The sequence below is a fragment of the Larus michahellis genome, chromosome 8 (genome assembly GCF_964199755.1).
Source record: "Larus michahellis chromosome 8, bLarMic1.1, whole genome shotgun sequence".
Lineage (NCBI taxonomy): Eukaryota > Metazoa > Chordata > Aves > Charadriiformes > Laridae > Larus > Larus michahellis.
This window is the reverse complement of record NC_133903.1, coordinates 54,821,392-54,844,895: the sequence shown is the minus strand read 5'-3', so window position 1 is coordinate 54,844,895 and position 23,504 is coordinate 54,821,392. Positions and strand designations below refer to the sequence as shown.

Below are 23,504 nucleotides of genomic sequence, written 5' to 3'. Positions count from 1 at the left end.
AACCTGTGTATTTGTTTCTGACTTGCACATGCTTGGTCTGTTTCTCACAGACATCAATAGATCTGATTAGAAGTTGCTAAGTAAAAAAAATAAAATAATAAAGTCTTAGAAAAAGAATATTTAAAAATGTTAGTAAATGGTACATGTATTGAATGGACAACAAACAGGCACAGGTATGAAAAACTGAACAGCTGTGGACTTTTATAGCAATCTGCACAGGGAAACATGGATACATCAAGTACATGTTCAGCTTTGAAATATCAAGAACTATATCTGATCTGTACCGGTGATGAAGATGCCACCATCCACATGCCCATTATCATGATAAAAGACCCGCAAAAGGAAACTGTACAGATGTCACATGATTCTTCCTTTTTGCTTCGATTTTAAGTTGGCTACACAATAAAAATCTTACCATCATGGACTTCGGTGCCGCTTCTACAGCAAAAACAGTAAGTCCCCTATTACTTAGGCAGTTCTTACTCTGCTCGTTGTTGACATGAATAATCACTTTGTTGTCAGACTGCAAGTGGAAAGACATGAAGGAACCCATTACTCTTAATGGTTAAGTGGCTGCTCTTTATGTAACAACTACAGACTCCTCTTATTTCCTCTGACTTTGCTGTTTCCCAGGACAGAAACGCTTTAAGGACGCCGACATCTATTCAAGAGTAGCAGTTTCAAATGTACCTTAGCATCATCAGAGCCCAGAGCCACTATCAAAAGTAATTTAAGACTCATTGAAATAACTTCAGCACTTACAAAGATACAACCTGGGAACACCATTTAGTGAGAAAAGTATTTGCCACAGAATGTTACAGATTCTAACAGTTTACATAGTTTCAGAGGTGACTGGACAAATTCATACTAGATTTTAAGTACAAAGAAAATATTTCTGTCTCAAGTAGTCCTTGAACTGCACATCACTGGATGCTAGGACAGTGGTCTGGAAAAGCGCCACTGGACGTTTGCCCAATTTTTATTTGCAACATCCCCTACAGGCCATTTCTGAAGACTTCTATTAATAGAGAGTTTCAAAAATATTGGATGAAATTGGCCATCGGTCAGTCTCACCTCCGTGCCAGGCAAGATCATGGAGCAGATCCTCCTGGAAACTATGCTAAGGCACATTGAAAATAAGGAGGTGATTGGTGACAGCCAACATGGCTTCACTAAGAGCAAATCGTGGCTGACAAATCTGGTGCCCTTCTAAGACAGCATTCCAGCGTTGGTGGATAAGGGAAGAGTAACAGACATCATCTCCATGGACTTTTGACACTGTCCTGCATGACATCCTTGTCTCTAAATTGCAGAGACATGGATTTGACAGATGGACCACTCGGTGGATAAGGAATTGGATGGATGTGGTCAACAGCTTGATGTCCAAGTAGCGACTAGTGATGAGTGGCGTTCCTCAGGGGTCATTACTGGGACTGGCGCTATTTAATGTCTTTGTTGGCGACATGGACAGTGGGATTGAGTGCACGCTCAGCAAGTTTGCCAACGACACCAAGCTGTGTGGAGCGGTCAACACACTGGAGGGAAGGAATGCCATCCAGAGGGACCTGGACAGTCTTGAGAGGTGGGCCCGTGCCAACCTCATGAAGTTCAACCAGGCCGAGCGCACGGTCCTGCACATGGGTTGGAGCAATCCCAAGCACAAATACAGGCTGGGTGGGGAATAGATTGAGAGCAGCCCTGAGGAGAAGGACTTGAGAGTGTTAGTTGATAAGAAGCTCAACGTGAGCCAGCAATCTGCACTCACAGCCCAGAAAGCCAACTGCATCCTGGCCTGCATTAAAAGAAGCAGGGCCAGAAGGTCGAGGGACGAGATTCTGCCCCTCTACTCCATTCCTGTGAGACCCCATCTAGAGTACTGCGTCCAGCTCTGGGGCCCCCAATATCAGAAGGGCATGGACCTGTTTGAGAGGGTCCAGAGGAGGCCACGAAGACGCTCTGAGGGCTGGAGCCCCTCTGCTGTGGGGACAGGCCGAGAGAGTTGTGGGGGTTCAGCCTGGAGAAGAGAAGGCTCTAGGGAGACCTTAGAGCCCCTTCCAGTCCCTAAAGGGGCTACAGGAGAGATGGGGAGGGACACTTTATCAAGGAGTGTAGTGATAGGATGAGGTGTAACGGTTTTAAACTGCAAAAGGGTAGATTTAGATTAGATATTAGGAAGAAATTCTTTACTGCGAAGGTGGTGAGCCCCTGGCCCAGGTTGCCCAGAGAAGCTGTGGCTGCCCCATCCCTGGAGGGGTTCAAGGCCAGGCTGGACGGGGCTTGGAGCAACCTGGGCTGGTGGGAGGTGTCCCTGCCCAGGGCAGGGGGTGCCACTGGGTGATCTTTAAGGTCCCTTCCAACTCTAACCGTTCTATGAAATTAATGTAAGTATAATCACTTAAAGAACACATACTCTTGCTAAAGCTATGCAAAAAGGATCCAGTACATAAAACTGAAGGCTTGGGCAACAGAAAATTCTTTAACCACTAGTTTATCCCAGGCAATATTCATACAGAAGACCTAAGGACATGCTAATATACCCCCCCCCATTCTGTTTCCTCTAGAGAAATCTCAGTTTGACAGAGATGCTGGAACATCTGAACGCAGTTTCTTTACACAATCAGCCTCATGCAGCAAAGAAGCTGCTATTAGACTGGTAAGGACTGACCTAAAAAAAAAAAAAAATAAAAATCTATCTATCTCTGGTGCTCACGCTACAAAGGGTTTCTGGACAGCAGAGTGTAAATATGGTAATTCTTGAAATATGGTATCGTTGCAGAAATGTAAACACAGTCTAGTATTAAGCTGCTTTTTACTTTGCTCTAGCTGCTCTGGCATCACTGTGGTGAAGCCCTCATTTCTACAGGGCAGTGAGATAAAGGCAAACAAAAGAATTATCTGTACAGGAAGGTACTTACGGCAACAGGAAGAAGGTCACAGATATTCACCTAGCACAGAGCGTATATTATAGTAAGTGTGTACGTTGGATAATAGAAAATGCCTCACTATTTCTTCTGGCACACAAATGGGCAGACAGTAGATTTGGTACTGCTTGCTCTCTAAATTTGAGGCTCTGTATGAAGTCTTTTAATCTCCCCAGGTCACACCCTGACAAGGGAGGGTTAGAAGACAGGCACCTTTCTCTCCCTGCTGATTAGATGCAAGACTAAAACAGAATCCCTCAGAAACTAGCATATTTCCTTAATTTAATTACAGAAATAACAAAGAAACAATTATTTCCATTGAAATCATCAGCACAATAACTGAAGATATAATCAGATTACTTGCACTGCGGGAAGCTTAAAAGATGACGGATGCATGAAACTGTCTTTTTATTATTTCTTTCCAGACTTTTACAATACAAAAAAAGCCTCCAGTCTACAAATTCTAATGAGATTTTCAGGGAAGTGCAACTATTTGCTACAATGCAGGACAGAGGTATTTATGAAGCCTGAATGGTATAAAGGGCAGTGGTCAGCGAATTTAATCAGACAGCATCCAGCTGCCTCAGTACAGACCTCATCTACTTCTCTGACATATCCACAAACATATAAATAACTCCAGTATATCCACCCTAAAGGGCGAAGTGCAGATCTAAACCTGTAGTTCCGAGGAGTCTCAGCATTCAGTCCTAATATTAGTCCACCAACCCACCCCCTTTTCCATGTTTGCCCATTTAAAAATATACTTCTTGTTGTGATCTTTTAAGATTTAAAGCATCTTAAGTTTAGCATCTTACTGCACTGAATTTATTTCCTCATGGTTCCTGATATAAAAGAAACTGAGAATGAACAGCACATTTGTTAGGATCTATGCAAAAAGGGTTAAAATCTCTGCTTCTCACCAACCACTTTTTCTTGGATTTACAATTCTTAGCTTGGATTTACAATTCTTAGCTTGGATTAGTAATAAAGTGAATGTGTAAAACTAGCCCGTTAACAATCCACCCATAATGCACTTATAACACACAATCAATGCAAGTCATTTCTCTTTTACTTTCTTATACACACTGAAAATATTAAATAGTGCAAATGTGCTATTTATCTTTGCTCTTTCTGTAATTGTATTTCCTGTTCTTAGTATTTGTTTTCTGGTATTATGAACATCTTATTTCTCCAATAATTATCAAAATATTGAAAAATTGGAATGTAAACACAAGCAAATATTTCGATTCTATGTGACAGTAAAAACTGCTTGCCTCATTATAACAAGCTGCCCCTCTGAAGAACAGTGATACAGACTTTTTTGAAGTCTGAGTCATATATCCAAAAGAGCTTTGCATCTTTGGTTTTTTTTTTGAACTAGATACAAAAACTCGATATTGGAAAATATAATTCTCAAAAATGATGGAAGGAGGGAAGAACAACAATAATAAGACATTAACATAAAGTCCCTTACAGAAGTCTCATGCCATACCTTATTTTCAATAACAGAAGTGATTCTCCTGCCCACTTTGTAGGTATAGATGATTATGTTTTCACAGCCATCCATTACTTTGGCCTCTCCTTTATTAACAACAGACTTGCAAATAGCCCTGTTGAGTTGCCAGCTGCCTGCCTCTAGATATATGGCTTTAATTCTGGGTTTGCATTTTTCTGCGTAGATGTCAATGACAAAGGGGCATGCCTGCAATGGAGAAAATGAGTTTCATCATCACTTTATCTGTAGTTTTTCTCCTCAGGTTTTCCTCCACAGCTCCTAAGTATTTTCATGTATACTCAGAAGTAGAATTATCCAAATACAAGAATGCCACTGAATATTAAATGTTCAAAACCTGAGAGCTGCAGCAATCTTTTAAACCAAATGAAAGCTCAGGACGAATATTTTTTATGCCAGTCACAGTACACTCGATATGCAGTTTGGCACATTTGGATCCAACACAGCAAACCCTTCCTTGGATAGCAAAACGTACAGGAATTAAGACGAAGTATGAAGGTATTTCAGCGTCTGAAATAAACCCGTTTCCTTTACCTGTCACGCTCTTGCTATTTTTGCCACTCCACACAGATCTAAAATATCTGCAATGTTGCATTAAGCACTCTGCTCTTACAGTATCTTGGCTAAGATTAGTACAAGTAACAACCAGGAGTCTTCATTTTCTTCGACTCAGTAATAGCACCTCGGTTTCTTTCAAATGGCTATTGGAATCCACCAGGATTTCTCAGTTCTGTCTTTAATTTGTTAGAGGCTCAGTGCTCCTGAAATATCAATCTCTTAAACCACCTGAAATCTAGGAATTAAAGGGTTAAGTAGATATACATTTTTAGATGAACGACTAAAGCATTCGGAGAGCTATGTTGTCTGGAAAGCAAAGGCTATAGCCATAAACCACAGCTAGTATAAGGCACAAAATACCTGTACGAAATTTCTAGCTTGATAAAAACCTTCCCAAAATCTTCTTTCTTAGAGGATAGCTCCCTCTTACGTCTGAAATGCAGAAATACAGTTTTGCAGTTCTGCTAACCATACCCACAGGAAAAGGAGAAAGTGCTACTCATTAAGAAATCATTCACCATGAGCTCAATATTTTCACTGAGAGACAACTGAAGTCTCTCTACCATACTGAGCGGTTTTGCTCTCTATATATTTGTTTCATACACACGTATATCTTACACGGTGACTACACTGACCTGATTTAGTTTAACAAAAACTGAAGAAATAACCAGAGTATGATAAAAAAAAAATCAGCTTTTCTTGTGAATGAAAGTTAAATGATGAAGTTACCTGCATATTTAATGTTTTCTTTAGTTTTTCATAATTTCTATTCTTTAAGCATATCCTCTTTCTTTAGTGAGAACTACTAACACCGACACCGATATTGTTTTTGGGAAAAAAAATATATAAATCTTTAAGAACACAGAAACATTAGGGAAATAACTCCTGGTCCTGGAAAGTAAACAGCGTCCCACCAGAAGCTCTTTCACTACAATTTTATATTGAACAACTTCGGACACTGTTGTGAAAGGCAACAGTAACAGAAATAGCCATGTCTGAAAATGAAGAATTCTGAATCATGTGGAAAAAAGTTTTCTCCTTATCCGCTTCCGTTGTGGCTTGGACCAGGAAAGTGACTATTTTAAGCAGAGCAAGTCCTGCATTTTGTAGGTTTGCTGACAGGTCACAGTTTACCATCACTGTCTTCCTATCGTTTCCCACCAGCAAGGTGCGTGAATTCTTTCAACAGGTATAGCCCAAGATTCCTTCCTCTACGACCCCACAAAATACTGTCTTTCTCTAAAGCAAAAGGCAAATTTCCTCCTTCAACAATGTCAGTGTTATCCTAAGAAAGAGGATACCATGATTACTGAAAGTCATAGTGTAAACCCTGTATTAACAGTTTGGACTGGATCACTGACCTACTGAAATCAATTTATGACAGACAGAAACAGTACTGCAGTTAAACATGTACAGCAAGTTGTATGTGAAGCAGTTATTTTTGCTATATGGCTATCATACCTCTGTCATTTCTAATGCTTTATTGTAGCCCAGAGACAATAAAGTGACCCAAAGGTCACTAGGATCCCCTTCACGGTCATTGGCTTCCATGAGATTCAAATCCATAAATCCTTGTCTTGTTAGCTCATTCTTCTTCATATCAAAATTCTCTGTTTAAAAAGAAATATAAGGTAGCACTTAAACATCTGTTCTCTTTATAAACGCCCTTTATCCTTCCAGGGCCAAACTCCCACTTTTGTTAACGAGGTTTAAAAAAACGGAGCCATCTTGCAGCCTCAGGTTCTCCGATATTCTTTGGGAACGTCCTTGACCAGACACGTGCTCTTTGCAGAGCTTTCCTGTGGATTTTAGGCAATGACTAGAAACAGCTCGTCCCTTGTACAATGCAAAAGAGGGTGAGATTTCAAAACAGAAAGAGTTCATACTGATTCTTTTTTTTTTCTTTTTTGCTAGCAGTATCTGTTGTGGCTGAGATTAGCAGTATGGTGTATATTAGGAATGGGAAATTAAAGTCTGCTGGGGCCAGCACCCTTAGTGCTTGAGGTCCTCGATATAGAAATGATTTACTTAGTTCCTAAAAAGCAATAAAATGCCAGTAACCCTAACACCCCTCTCTCGATAGAATATCATAGATCGACCACTCTAATGTCAGCAAACACATAATTGAAATGTCCTTGTGTCAGAGATTTTTAAAAATGGTTTTCTCATCTTCATAACAATGCTAAATCTTTACTATATATTATTAAAAAGGGATTACCAATTTAATAAATCTATCTAAGGGTACAGATGCTATAATAAACGGCTAACTTTGGTGTCAAGATTTATGCTATTCGTCTGAACCCTTCAGCTGATTAATGACCTGGTAAAACATTCACCATATTCTCTTCTTTCCTCTCTTGTACACTTCACACACACATCCACCCCTCCTACTCATGTTGAGACCAGCGCACAGAGGCATAACACAAAGTCATAAAGCGTGGAAAAGCATGTACAGGGATGAGAGAGACGAGAAACTCATTTATAGAAAAGTATTTTTGTATGAGCTTTCCATCATTTAGGAAAAAATCCAGTATCTTTGAATGTTTTGGGGAGAAAGTTAGCAGGACTCGCCAGATTTAAAGTATTTTGGCCCAGATTAAGTAATATGTCATAGCCTACCACAGACAACAACATGACATCAAACATGACATGGGCTGATATATAATGATATGCCATACTGGCATTTCAGACATAATTTGCAGAAAAACTACATTTCTTATAGAAATTTCTAATTTTCATACAATGGCTTCTAAATTTCCAGTTTGTCCATTCACTGCAGCTAAACTTCCTTTTTTCTTCAAAATCGACACTTGTGGCCTAATACTGCTCCCGCAAGCTGGCAAAACGCCCAGTAACACTGACGAGACGTATCAGCAGACAGAAAACAAAATACAGCTGGAAGTGTCTTAACTGTCTGTCAGCTTCTTTGTCTCACTCATGGAAGTCTCAAAACCTCAGGCTGTCATATAGCGAGATTCGGACAAACTGACACACCATACACGAACCTTCAAAAGACAGATTTTTAAATGAAAAACTATTTACATCTGAAGGAAAAATATAGTTGCACTAGGCATTTTCTAAAGTGTAATTTTCTAAACAATCATCCTAAGCTCTACATGCCATTTTTAAAGCATCATATACACACTAATTAAATGACTCTCTCAACACTTTATGAGATACAAAAGCAGTAACAGCTTAATCTGCAGAAAGGAGACTGATTAAACGAGTACCTGTTACAGCTTAATTCACCACATGATCCATGATAGAAAACCTGTAGGTTTTGGCAGCTATAAAGTCTTTCACCTACAATACTTTGCAATTAGCAATGGGAGGAATTTCCTCAGCAGAAGGTCAGTGGCACACAAACCAGAATGAAGGAAGACAATGGACAGGAGACTGGAAAAGGAAAGAAAAGAAAAACAAAGGGAGAAGAAAACAATATCTACATGTGCTTTTGGTATAGGCTGCAAAATACTCAGTTCCTCTATACTATATACAGAGTAGGATGCTATAAACAACAGCTCGCAAGTAGATTGATAGCCCTAATGAACTTACCCTTGCATACAGCCCACGCTTCCTCATCGCATTTCTCGCCGCTAGTTCTCAGTTCAAAGAAATTGTATTCCTCCAAACTCAGAAGGCCATTTCCATCCAAATCAATTGTTTCAAATATATCCAATAAAGCCGCTCTAAAAGATGAAAAAGGCAGAACTATTTCCAAATACTTCTATTTCCTTTACTGTCTCGTAATACCATCCATAACTATTCAGTCTATTTGAGAATATTCTGTACAAACAGTACTTTAGTAAAATACAGTTTTTAAAAAGCTAGGTGTCATTTGGAGCATATATTTTTATAATAGCTACCATGCCTCTCTGGGAATGTGACTCACCGGAACTCTTTGGTCAGAACCAGTTCTCCATCTTCACCTCTATACACCAGTTTTGCTTCTCCAGTAATTTGTGTTTTTACCTTCTTCAGCCTACAGCCCGTTGTGAATGGGAGTAGCCAGTAAACTCCTGATCCAAGCTCCCCTCTCCATCCAAACATCTACTCTTAAAAGAAGACGGACAAGTTTGTAAGTGACTTCTCAAATGATACCTTTCTTTATTAGTAGGAATATTCATACAAAAGTGATTAATTACTTGAAAACACTGGTAATGCGAGGTTCTTTCCTTAAAGAAAACATGTCTACAGTGAGATGCTGTGTGATGCCATTTTAAAGACACAAAAATTAGTGCATGTCTTAGTTATAATAAAAGTTAGAAAAATGTACAGGACCAGAGCTGAGGGGATAACAGTCATTACTGGAAGTGTCTAATAACAGTCCTATCATTTTTCAGTTTTGTAACAGTCTTTAACTGTTAAAGTTTAAGAGAAAAGCAGTCAGAAGCAGGCTGACAAAACCCACCGAATTTTTCATTTCCTCCCTGATTTATTAGCTTTGTTCAAACTAGCAACAAAAATTTCCTATGTAAAAAGTCACAAGTAACTTAGGGTTTAAGAAGCAAGCTGAGTTCCCTGTGGCTTGGAAGGGGGAAGTAATTTAACGCTGCCATTTCTCCTCCCTTATTTCTGCCATAGGATAAGAATATTCTGTGCACTGTGAAGTTCTACATCATATATATGGCAAGGAGAAAGAAAATTAAAGGAAATTTTAACAAATTTTACCTTTGAAATGTTGTTTTTGAAGGTGCAGGAGAACAGGTGAGTTTCCACAGAGTGCCTATATAGACAATCAGCGACTCGGCAATACTTGCCAACACACCACATGATAATATGATCCTCACAGGAATTTCACTAAACTACACAAGGGGCTTGCAATTCAGCCCATCCAAAGGGCACAGCTAAGACAGTATTACATCCTAGCTTGCGTAAGTTCTGTCAATTTTGAAAGGGAACATGCACAGAACAAGTGTTTCTTCTCCCCTCTAGTCTGATTAGTTACAGTTTGAATGCCTTCCAAACACATGGGAACTCACCCATGCACCATTAACACATACACTGAAGACACAACAATTAAAAAAGGAATACAACAAAAATATCTAACCTCTTTGTTTTGTTGTTCAGTAAAGCTCACAAGCTGTAGATTTTCTTGGGTTTCATTTTCCTTCAGAATATACAAAGCTGTATCCACTGACAACCAGTGACAAGGTTTTCCTAAAAAGAAAAACATTTCCAATACAAATGCTTTATAATGACACAAAATTGTTTCTCTTTGAACCCCGAAGTAGATATTTCCATGGTATTTATAATATTGATCCTTGTTAACGTAAGATGGAAAAAAAGAATCCATTATACGCTAGCGGGACTTCCTTCCTATTTAGGGGGATCAGATAAATTGTTCCAAGTCTTGTGATTGTCTTACAGATAATGATTACTATTAATAGCTCTAATAGTAAAACCTTTGGTAGTTAAGGAAGCTATTTTCATTGTTTTCTGCCATTAGAACAACATTATTATTTATTACTTTTCTTTATACTAAGGCTCCTAGATATTTGCAGTTAAGGACATTAGCAAAATTATATCTGTATGTATGTTTTGTAAAATACTGTTAAACTCATCTTGACTGGAAACCCAGATCATGCGCAAAAGCTAGGGATACCAGAAGATAGCAATCTCAGAAGCATAAACTTCAATAATTTTAAAGATTAAATAGCAAGATCCTCCTACATGGCATCATGCATGATTTGTTTCTCTGATCGTGTATGATTTGTTTGTCTTGGGTTGGATTGGAATGGAGGCCTGGTCTTACGTATGTTGAATAGATGCCATTTGTATCTCTTTGATTTCTGGTAGCTGCTCGGTTCCTGAGGGCAATCAATCAATGAGCTATTAAGTGGTCTTCAAGTTAATCAGACCACAGCAAAGTGATGAATGCAGGGGCTTATTGTTTCTACAGTTAGCAGTCAAGAATACGAAAGAGTAGCTAGACACCACACAACTTAAAAATTTGAAGATGTTTTTGATTTCTCATAAAAAGGTAATTGCTTTGCTAACATGAATCCTTTCCTTACATACCAATATTATGCCTTCCTCTTCACAACAAAACACAAAGATATTTCTACATACAGGACAATAATATTGTGCAAAAGTAGATTTTTTTTTTATTATTTTTTTTAAATTACTCTTCTGGTCCCACAGAATGTCTGGACAATTCTGCAACAGAACTATTCTAAGGCACAGTTTAAAAGGGTGCCACCTGAAAAAACAAGAGTTATGAGCAGAGCACTGAGACATCCTGTTACACACATCTGTTAGTATCAGATCACTTTTCCTCGCCATTAGAAGTCTGTTGATCAACTTCCCATTTCAGCCAGGTAGTAACTGGGAGATGACTACTTTCCATGAATTATTTGCAGTGACAATTTATTACCAGCCTCAATCAGAATCAGTTACCAACCTGTAGCACAACAGCCAGTCCAGATGACTCTAAAACATCTTTGGGATCTAATGGCTCCTGTTTCATGGGATTAAAGAGGGAATAATCTACTTGGGAAAGAAAAATCCCAACGTACCAACTAGATAAAGCACCTTCGTAAATCACCAGATAGAATAAAGCCAATAGTGTTTGGCAAAAAGGAGCACAAGGCTGACTAATCTCAGGCGGCTCCAATGTTGGGCTTCACTCTTAAAATGAAAATTAAAATAGGCAAACTAAGCTATAAATCCCTCAGACGAGTTTCATAATCAAAACATCAAGGTACCATACTGATATAAGAAGCCATAACCTATTTTCAGTATTTACAAAAGTATCTGAGGTGGACAATACAAAATCTTTCACACAATATTCACTAAGTTTTGTATTGTTGTTTCTCACAAAGTACATCAAGACCTTAAAGGGAAATACTGCAAACAGTGCTAACACTTCAGTTTTGTAGTAAGAAACTTCACAAATCTATGGCCAAAAATAAACTAAGAAGTTGTCTCACTGCAAAGAGAAACATAATGGACTTACCTGATTTCCACTGCCCAGGCAGTGAGCACGAAATGACAAAGCAGAAAATATGGTCTGACAAGTTAAGTTATATTTTCAATAGGATTCTCTCCACAGAGAAAAATATTGCTATATTGCAAGATCACAAAATATCGCAAAGTATTGAAAGTGAGAAAGGGAGAGATGTATCAGCAAGAGGAGAGAAAATATTTTTATAGGGGAAAATTCTCCAAAGAAATAGAAATACACTTACCTTCTACCTGACGAACGTTTAAAGGCTTGATGGTAATACATACTGTAGACCTTTGAGGTAAGTGCAACCTGTACTTGTGACTAATGATTTCACCATCTTCTTCTAAGTAGAAGCATCCTTTGGATTGTGCACATTGCCATTCCTGGAAACCAAGCAAATATTAGATGTTGCCTTCATCTTTGATCAAGATAAAAACGCCTTCTCTGAAATATTAATCTGATGATTTAGTAAATCCTGCATAAAAATATAACACAAGATGCAGCACTGATCTAATTTTTTTTTTTTAATTTTCTCAAATAGTCCTTCTTGTAGTCAATTTTTGCAGAGCAGTTAGTAACGTTGCTTCACTTGTGAAAATGCTTGAAAAACATACAGATTACCCCAATGCTCAAATAGTTGAAATGAAATTTAATTGCCAGGAAGAATCAAACTGAATTCATGAAATTCTCTGAACTGTGTGATTTACCACTGAAAGGCTGGAATTCTGCTACATTAGTTCCATCAGGCCAACCAAGCAAAGAACATAACTGATTAGCTGAACGACGGAGGAGTTATTTGCTCAGACAAATCACAAATACAAGTACTGGTCAAATTAAGTGATTTTTCTTGGCTTCTGTCAAAGCTATTGGAGAGACATAAACTGAAAACTGCTGTGTTTGTGAATAATAGGGTTCCTAAAGAAGCCATGATTTTGCTGAAATGCTCAAACAGCTACATGCTTCACCTCTTTTTTTTGTATTTTTTTTTTGAAACAGCAGTTCTCAGTTTTCAATTTCAATATCATTTGAATGATACTTCTTTAGCAAAATAAAAATAAAGTCCTTATAGGAGGACTTTATTTTTGTTGCCTTGAGGAGCGCAAGACATTCTTGATTTGCCTTCCCTGGTCTGGATTAAGTCCGTTATTTCTAGCAACTCTCCTAGCAGCGGAAGATAATGTTTCTGAGCGGAGCCTAGCGGGAGGAATCTTTCAGTGCAGTCTCAGCAGAGAGCTCTGTCCAGGTGGCTGAACCTCTGCTTCGTGTTCAGCGTCACAGGTAGCTAACACAGATTTGAAAAGAGAGCTTCTAAAAAACGGAGGAGGTCTGCATGTAACTCTCAGTAACCAGGCTAACTACTAACTCCGCCTAAGGCCAAACAGCCTTCATCAGTACTACATTTAATTTCTCCTCTTAAAGAACCAGTTCTTGTTACAACACATTCACACTCCATTGATGGTACTTCACAGCCAATGACCTAAAGGTGTCAGGCAAGAACTGGACTTTACTAGAGTACGCACACCCAGGATGCCAAGTAACTCGGTTGGTAATACATGTAGCTCCGATCCTGAATTTAGATTTCTCCATTCACAACTCTACCTTTCTTAAGAACTTAAATTACTCGGGGACTCACAGATCTAAGTGCTTTCAAGTCCTGTGCCACAATTTTGCCACTGATTTCTGTGGGAACAGGATCAACTCCTCTATACTAAACATTTCTAACATGGGAGTTAATAGTAACATTAGAGTCAATCTAAATCAGTGCTAGAATTCAAATATGTAGTTTAATCCGTTAAATCATTCCAGTACCATTCCATTCTCAGTAAACTGTTTATTCCAATACTTGCACGACTCATAACTTCATCTGAAGTCTATATGCAGTAAATTGAGATTTTTCCATAAAACTTGACGCAGGTGAGATAAGCTTAGAGACTATAGCAAGCTAACAAGAAGTTAATACCGTACAAAACTCTTTGAAAAATTAATGGCATTCTGAAAAGACCAAAGTCAAAAGGTCTGCTAATGAAGCAACGTGGCTGTTCTTTGAGACATAAAAGAGCATAACGTAAGTTTAAACAGCAGTCCAAATATACTATAACTAGTCAAAGAGATACTGGGACAATTTTCACGTACCAAAATTACTTTAACAGCCACGTTCTGTTCCCCCTCTCTCACTATGGCAGTGGTCTTCAAACCATCATCTCCCAGATAGTCCATGGAGAGTAGCTTTGTCCTGTTTGTTTACCCTCCATTTTCTAGCTGTTATTTCAGATGAAAGACTACCATTTTTGCAGTTTTGCATTTACATAGATATTGCTACAACAGGGACATCAAACAATCCAAGTAAGCAGGGAAAACATCTCAAGGAACAACGTGCAGGTTAAGATGCGAGCAACAGAAAGCAAAGATTTGACAGTGCTTTAGGAATCAAGTACTAAACTGTTGTTCTTGCAGAGAGCGTAAGGTGGTGCTATATTCTCTAAATTATCCACGTCAAATTACAAACAGGTATGTAAACTGGGGAAGCTAAAATATTATTTTCTGTTTTGATTTTAGTATGTCACTTCAAAACATAACAAGAGTTGTCAAATAACAGCTAACATAGTGGGGAACGTCTGTATTAGAAATGTTAATCATAAAGAAATGTTAGGTACTACCTGCTGCTGCCAGTGCTGGCCACTGCCCAAATAATGTATTCCACCGCTATTATAATTTAAGTTATTATTGGAATTTTCCACACAGTCATGCATAATTCCAAATAAAAAGCAATGTTTGAGAGAGGAATTGTTCCTATGATTAAAGCAAAGAGCTTCAGTTCAACACTTTATCTTGTACAAACCTGTTCCATAAGCACAGAAAGACCTGCCAGTTCAATTGCACGAGGCTACTTCACCAATGAGTGCGCGCATGTAACTACTTTTTTCAGGAAAAACAATTTTCTCAGGCATTTCTTTTGCTACCCACTGCATGTAGAGGTCTTTCACCGGCTTCGGTAGAGCGGAATGCAGAGGTGAGAATCCTTAACAGGGACAACTTAGCTACCCAATGCAAAGAAATTTTAGAAAATGATACACTGCTCGCTTTTTTTTTTTTTGTATTAATAACCTTAAATCTTGACTAAAACCAACACAAAGAACATTTTGTGGAAATCTAAGATCTTCATTAGCCATCTTTTAATTAATTCTGATTCAGCTACAGTTGAAGCCCAACAGGGCAGCATGTTGTTTATGCACATCTGTAGCACTTCTGCAGCACTTCTGCAACTGCCTATTTTTTCTCCCTGAAGTTATTTACATGTCTTTGAACATGTCACAAAACTCCACTGACAAAAAGAAAATACGTAGAAGAATGTACTATGAAACATTCCATGTTTTCTAGGGGCTTTTTAATTTAGACATTCACCATATTTTGACTTCCACTGTTTTTGTTCTGTCAGAAATGTAAAGTTGGCATTGGTCCAACTTCATCATGGGAATATTTTCTTACTGTCCCAAAAAGACAAGTTAACTGCAGGAAAAAAAATTCTGACTATAAGATAAACAAAAAGAATTTTTGGATGCTAGATTCTGAACCACGCCACAAATGAATCACTGTGTGTTTATTCATTGACTTTAACAGTTTGTATCATGTCATTAAAAGTTATGGTTAAAAAAAAAAAATAATTAGTAGTTCTAGTTATACCTCTTCATGTTTATTGATTGATTTCAGTTTTTGTGTGATGCTAATCAATAGCAATCGATATTTACAGCTGCTTTTTTTCAGTCAGTTCTTACTGGCTTGTACATAGAAAGAGGAATCCAATATTGGGAAACTGCGTTGGTTTTATATACTACATATCATGTTTGAACAAGGTGAAATTGCAGGTTAAATTGCATGGAGGTCCAGATACCTAAACAGACTGCAAAAAATTCCTTTGAGATTATGTTTTTAAATTTTAATATAGAACAAATGTCACTGTATAGCAATGTCGAAGATATAAAGGACTTCAGAGTTCAATAACAAATACAGAGTTGTTATTTGAAACAAAAATGTAACTCATGAGAACAATCAGTTCAGTTTTCTAGCAGCAGTTACACTGTGTGGTCATAACCATTTTTTCCCTTTTATACAGGAGTCTCAAGGTGCACATTTTTAATGTATCCTAGCAGTTTCCAGTTAATGTTTTATATTTCTACAGCTATTATTTTCTGTTGAAAGAAAACTAGTAAAGGTTCAGTCAAGAAAGGGAAAACAAAGGAAAAAGATCAATATTAACACTCTACAAATATTGACTTAGGGAAGTGACTTTGTTGTCTTTCTCCCACAGGAATTTATATTGAATGAGTGATTTATTTAAAAGAAAATACTGATAGAACATATTAGTCTAACTAAAAATCAATATTTTCAGGCTACAGCATATATTTACAAATTAATGCCCAACAAACTGAATATGCTCACAGATCTGTTATTTATTTCCAATTACCTTTCATATAAAGGTTTATGATACACAATCTTTCAGACTACTTAAGCATTTAAAGTTCTCACCAACCTAATAAATTATTAAATTTTAAATTTCTCAAAAAGTCATTAAATGTTTTATCCAACAGTGGTTTCATTTATAAAAAACACACTTTGTTCTATTAAACCTTCACACCTGAAAAATTATTTTCAATAACTAGATGTCAGCAAAACCAACAGTATATAAAAATGTTAATAATAATATGTATGAAGAAACCTCTCAGTAGTTCATAGCTCCCCTTGACAAACTATTAATAAAACATAAGCTAAAAATCAGAGAAAAACGGTTTCTTATTTAAAATGCAATAACATATGTGCCTAGAGGAAAACAGCATAATTTCAATAGGACTAGCTTACATGATACCTTCATTGTGTCTGGCTCAATTAGCTTTGTGTTCCTGTTGCTACCGGCCCCCATGCTGATAGTGGTAGAAATGGATGCTTTGCAACTTTGAGCTGATGATGGTCTTGAAGGAGTTCTGCTGTCACCTATAAACATAGATATTTAGTTACTATTACATTCTTTCAGGTTACTCCTCGTGCTATTTATCATAAAGCCTTGCATTTATAGGCACACAGAGAAAAACCGGATGACAAAAACTTAAATCGCATAAGCTGACTCCCCTTATAATTATATAACATTTAATAATTCTTTACTTCCCTGATTGTACATCCCAGGTTAACAGGCGTATGAATGGCAGAACCTTGGAATCCAAATCTGCCTGAAGGACAAGAAATTGTTACCACATGATTCCATTTACCTTGGAATTAAGGTAAATCTGTCCTAAGTGTAGAGGTTTAACCTGTTTCTAATTTAAAGTTATTTATTTCCAAGACAATGTAGTTTCCCTGCCAGACAGCACATCGCTTATGTACAGTTGCCCAACGCAATCACTTCCAAGCCGTTACTTTCAGGTTCCTTATGTTGGGGCAACTCTGCTGGTACAATTGTTGATTTAGCTACATAAACTCAGTCTTCATTACTGTTTTGTCGTCTTTGCACCTCTACAGTACTGCCTAGAATTGAAGCAACTAAGAAGAGCACACACTACATGCCAATATTTCATACATGGTACATTTGCAGTCTGTTAGCCTGTGGTCTTTTTCCAGTTTGGGAAGGTTTGTAAGTATCTTTGCAACTTCAGGAAGAACATTAAACTCTCATATTGATTGTGCCTGAAAAGTAGCCTCAATAATTGAAACAAACAGACTGCTTATTGATAAATGTTTAAGGTTTCATCTCTGACCTGGGAAAGAAATAAATAACTTGCTATGTTGCAACATCTGAGCATTCATTTTCTCTCTTCCCTCTGGACTGTGTCACATAAGACTCAACAAAATTCACCCTTAAGAACTTGAGACCTTCAGATCATAGATGGAGCCAAAGTCCATCTGAACACGGGGGTCAGATATTCTACTGAGACGTTTAAGAGATTGCCACAGTAGAAATTTATATTAGTCAATAACATCCTCACTAATCTGAGAAAAATTAAATAAATACTCCACTGTTCGTTGACCGAGAGCATGAACTCCAACAGAATGAAAACTCCCAATGTGAAATATAAATACCTTTTGTTGGTGCTAGTTTGTGATCAGTTTTCCTTGAGATTCTCGGTGATGGTTTTGACACTGGCAGTGTGATCCCTTCACAAGAAGTTTCAGTTTGACTTCCAAACTGCTGCTGCCTCAGTCGACCATCAACTTCCAGTTTCTCTCGTGCAGTCTTGCAGCACTGCTCACTGGTTGTCATGTACAAGTCACAAAACTTTAAAGAAAGAAAAGTAATCTGTTAAGTGAAACATTCTTTCTCACAGTTTTAAGGATCAAAATGTAACATTAGTAAGGAAAGGACAGGTCAATAGATGTAATGCATTTTCTCTAAAAGCACAATATTAATTTTCATTTTAATGAATCAGAGCAACCACTCAAGCGACACAGTAAAATAGAGACATGATTCAACAAGGAGGTCCACTACTGAATGAAAATTGAGTGCAACTTTCAGCCCCAGAGAATTTCTTTCTACATATTTGAAGACTGATTTTTTTTTTTAACATGCATTTTTAATAGGGGGTTGTTTTTCTCCTATGAAACTATATTTATGTACAAATCTTTGTGGACTGTTTGTTCACTTCAAAACTTAGTCATTGCTTAGAGGTGATGTCAAAAAAGCTGGTAAGAAGTTGCATCTTGAAAATTAGATGTTCAACATATACAATAAGGTCCCACACACAAGAAATTATGAAATGTCACAGACATAGCATCTCTTACTGATTAGCTAAGTTTGCTGACAATTGTCTTCTTTATCCTGACGTTCCTTAACTCTTATCTTCGCACATGCTGTTAGGCTTCATGCTTAATATTAGGCTGTGCCCAATACATTAAGTTCACTTGCAGCAAGTGACCTTTTCAAGGATAATATCCAGGGCAGCATGTTGTGAGATAAAGTGTGGGAAACAGAAATATATACCAGCCCACGTTCCAGTACATAGGCAGTTAGGGGGGGCTTGGGTAAGGTCATCAACGGACCAACACAGAGAGGTGGTATGTATTGTGTTTGATAATGCTAATACTGTTAAAAACATCAAGCCAAAGACACAAGAACAAAACACTCTGGTTGCCATACCTTGTTGTAGTCAAGTTTGCCACCGCAGTTAAAATCCGCTTGTTTAATAATGGCACTCGCTTCATCCCGAGTCATTGTTTCACCTCTCTGCAATAAAAACAACTCAGTTTGGGTTCCTAATAAAGAATGCTGTTCACCTACAGCACACATTTAATAAAAACACAAAGAAAGATTATCTTTTTATCCTTTCAGGGAGTCTTATCTTGCAATACATGTAAATGGACGTGGATTTGAATCATCAAAATAGAGGTCAACATCTTAAAAAATTATGTCCCTGCAATGCTACTAAATACTGAACAGATGAATTGCATCAGTTTATACAATTTTGTGGTGTCTTCTGGAAACCTACTGTGAATGATACTTACATCAATTTCAGAAAATCTTCCATAAACTGGGGAATCTTCTGGGGAATCTAGTTCCAGATATTTTTTAATGTGATTATGTTAAGCCACATCAATGACATGTACAGGTAAGTCTTCTGACATCTGCATGCTTTGGGCTGATAATGCATAATGTCTAACCAAAGTATCAACCCACCCTAGCACAACTTATCTTAAGACCTCAATGAACTACAGCACGTCATAGCTGTGATAAAACCAAGACACTGACCATAATATTTTATGTATAGCTTGGATAAATGTTATTTTTTAACTTTTTATCTGTACACACATAGACAACTTGTGAGGTGAGAACAGCACAAGTATGTCATCAGCTGTCTTGATAAAAGTTCATAACCCCAAAGGGCTGCAGAGGGCCTCTGTAAAGAACAGAGGGACTTGCACTAACTTAACCAATGCAGGGACATGTGCTTCCCTTTCTGTTACTCCACTGCAGTATAGATAGGATTTCAACAAAACGTTCTTTGAAAGCATTAAAAATATTTTCTCCGCCAGCTTCCACCTCCAAGGCGCATTTGCTGAAAGAGATTGACAGGTTATCAATGGCACGACTGTAACGGCAAAAAATGGAAGAAATATCATAGATAACCACAGAAAACTAGACATAAAATTGAAAAAAAAAACCACAAACAAAAACCAAAATCCAAACATGAATCAGTTATTCATTCTTTTGATCAGGAATATTTGTTTACACATTCAGAATTGTTTCCAAAAATTTCTACAAATGGTTAAAGATGAATAATTAAGTTTCTACTGATGCTTACCGTTGTAAGAATTTTATAAAGTTCATCATGTAAAATATACCCAGTGTTATCTGGGTCTATTTTTCCAAATGCTTCAAGCAGTTCTGTTTTTGTAGCTGGTTTTTCTTTTTTTAAAATGGTACAAAAGTCATCAAAATTCAGTGTAGTTGTTTGTGAAGTCCAATATTTATTAACTGTCTTCTGAGATGGATTTCTTCCAGCCTGTTGAAGTACTGAACAATAAAACATAATATTAACTAGATATTCCAGCTGTCAGTAAAGGAGTTTTCTCAAAACATCCTTTAATCACTTCCCATGTTCACACTTTTTTTTTTTTTAAGCCAAATCAATCCAAGGGAAAAGCAGGTCTGAAGGACAGTTTTGCTTATAGTCTCAATCCTGTACTCTACTGATACAGACTGACTGTGACCTTCCCTGGCCTTGAATTCTGTGGGTTGTACCAGTGAAGTTCAAGCAGCCTGACGGGCAGATGAGCTCACTTGCATATTCTTTTGAAAGGAGTCATCAAACAGGCAGTGCCTGGCATCCTACATCATCCCTCGCAAACGGTGACCCAGCACAGAGATGACATACGCCGCACTGCTGAGAATCACATCCACTTTCTTCTACAGAAGAAGGAAGAAACCAGAGAGTAGTCTGTGACTTTATAACACAACAATATCGCAGGAACTATTTTGCTTAAAGGCTCTGATCTGCAGCTTCCACTTACTCGTGTGCACCATTCTACTAAACTCAATGGGATGTCTCCCTTAAAGAAAGTCAAGGAGTTCAAAGCATTAATTAAGGAAAACATCCATGAATTCAAAGACAGGCTCCTCAAGAGACAAGTGTAAAATTCAGCCCAGTGTCTATATCCCCTGCCTTAATATCAAGAACCTATTATTTGTAAGCTTGCAGATTATTAGGTCCCGTTTCTACCAAGATACACATAAATCTTTCCACTTATTTTGCCGAGAATTGAGATCTAGTGTAGAATTCATCTAAAACAATCATTTATGTCATACCTATACATTTGAACTTATCCGTTCAAATTATGCAACATGAATTTCAAACGTAAAGGAAAAATGATACTAACAGACATACATTGTTAAGGCCAAGAGCCAATACCATACATGCAACCAGCCCCACTGCTCCTACGCCTGGCATTCTTCAAAATGAATTTGCTGGATCTAGTTAGCTTCTTAAAAGCCTTTACTGAAGACATACTTGCATCAGTTTCCAGGGTGAATAAGGTATTATGTTAAATTGAAATTAAATTCAAATGCACAGTCTATCTGAAACTGGAAGGATGCTTTTATATCTTCCCATATAATCAAGTTTTTTAGGGAAACACAAGAGATCCTTCATCTCTACCCAGGCCAGCAGTTTTGATTTTTAGCCAGCTGACCAATGACCAAGTCTATGCTGGCTGAGAGCAGTTCAGTAGCATCTGTGAAATGAGGTGGTGGCATTGTTACAAATCTCAGTAGGCAACCGTGTCACCATAAAAACAAACAAACAAAACCAGACACCTTTGTTGCTAATCTTCGATTGAATGCCAAGGACTAAATAAAGATTTCTGCCCTATCACCTCTACAGGCGGAGTCAGGAGAATACAGCAAAGCTTACATCTTTATCCATGCAATGCTTGGGCACATAGCAATTGTTTAAGGATTTCAATGTCAAGGTCAGCCAAGGAAGGGCAGTTACTCTGTGTGTTTGTTTACGGGGATAGCAAAGTTCCCTGGAATATTGATATAGCACAGTATTCACTTATATTTAATAGAGTATCCTTCAAGTATATGACAATTCTGTATTTTTATATATCCTGGGAGATCAGCACTTGCCATACCCCACATGCCTCCCCAGTTTATATTTGTGAAAGTTCAATTAGACTGCACCTTTTATTTATACTTCTTTACTGACTGATTCTGCTAAATACCTTAAATAATATTACAACACAGGAAATGAAGCTACTGTCCGTGAATAAGTAAGACTCCTATGAATGAAATTTTGCAGAGACAATCTCTAAGTGAATATTTCACAGTTTACAATATTAGCCAAACATCATGTAGCAAGAGAGCTTAAACACTAGCACCACTTATTTGATAAATGCCAGAATTTACTTCAGATGCAATATAAGTCTATAATAACTCTCAATGCTTACAAATTTTAAAAGAAGTCCTTAAATATCTCTGAAAAGACTGGGAGCCTGAACCACTAATTGCCCTTCCTGAGTTGACCTTGGAACCAAAAAGGCCCAAACACTTGCTATCTAGTGAAGTGGCATGTGGATAGAGATGAAAGCCAAAGTATATATAAAAGAGACGACATTTGTTCACACCGCTCCTATCTTAAAATACAGATTATCCAAAACTATCATTAGGATATTATAAAGGCACTTTTATAACAGCTGAGAAAGCCTGGATAACACTAAATCACATGCTGAAAGAATGTGCTTGCTAATGGATAGAATTTTATGCACTGGTATAGGGAAAGATGCTACAAACAATCAGTGCATCAGAGAAGTACACTCAGCTTTTATAATGGTGGATTCCATGTGGAGACCTCATGTATTTTAGGCACCAGGCATGCAGCCACTAGTGAAAAATATTTCCTTACATATGCAGAAAAAAATACGGTCACTAGAATTCTGATAAAACTAGATTCTCTGCTAGATAGCATAGCATGTTTTTCCCTTTAGCCGTTGCTTTTTTTTTTTTTTATTACAAACAACTGCAATGCCATAATAAACATACTTTTTACTGGCATCATAATCTGAGGAGACTTGAGAAAGCAACCTGTACTACCATCCATCCCAAGTACATTCTAAGCTGCACCTGAAACCCACAAAATAAAAATCATTTGTTTTCAAATGATGATACATTTCGGTTCTCTTTATCTAACCGAAGGTTTATGTTCTCATGCTTTCCTTGTGAACCATGCGAACTGGAAACATTTTTTTCCAATAAAGCAAGGTAAGATTTTCACATCACAAAACTCCAAATTGAAAATAGGACTGAAAGACACTTTCATAAGTTTCCTAACACAATCCCATGCCATTACATCCAACCATGAATAAACTTTTTCATGAAAGGACAAAAATGCTCTAAGAAGGAGAAAACAAAACCAAAAAAAAAAAAACCAAAGCAAAAAAATCCCCAAACAAACCCCAAACACGGTAAGACATGGTACACAATCCTACAACTCCAAGAGACAGAAAAGTTGTTATTGTATTTACTTGAGAAATTTCATCTGGGATAGTGAAACATATTTCAGAGGTTATTACTCAGACTTATCTT

The 23,504-nt window shown here is 37.5% G+C and overlaps 1 protein-coding gene across 4 annotated transcripts in view; it reads right to left on the bottom strand.

Annotated features, from left to right (window-relative positions):
- The window catches only part of EFCAB7 (EF-hand calcium binding domain 7), a 29,325-nt gene that overhangs the window by 1,607 nt on the left and 4,214 nt on the right, over positions 1–23,504 (bottom strand). For all 4 annotated transcript variants that reach the window (XM_074598866.1, XM_074598865.1, XM_074598864.1 and 1 more), the window contains 11 exons: positions 20,224–20,435; positions 19,062–19,148; positions 18,008–18,203; positions 16,803–16,927; positions 12,183–12,324; positions 10,043–10,152; positions 8,885–9,042; positions 8,548–8,681; positions 6,454–6,602; positions 4,414–4,623; positions 416–523 (listed from right to left, as the gene is read on the bottom strand). In XM_074598866.1, coding sequence (XP_074454967.1) covers positions 416–523; positions 4,414–4,623; positions 6,454–6,602; positions 8,548–8,681; positions 8,885–9,042; positions 10,043–10,152; positions 12,183–12,324; positions 16,803–16,927; positions 18,008–18,203; positions 19,062–19,148; positions 20,224–20,435 — 1,631 coding nt within the window. The remainder of the gene's footprint in view (positions 1–415; positions 524–4,413; positions 4,624–6,453; positions 6,603–8,547; positions 8,682–8,884; positions 9,043–10,042; positions 10,153–12,182; positions 12,325–16,802; positions 16,928–18,007; positions 18,204–19,061; positions 19,149–20,223; positions 20,436–23,504) is intronic.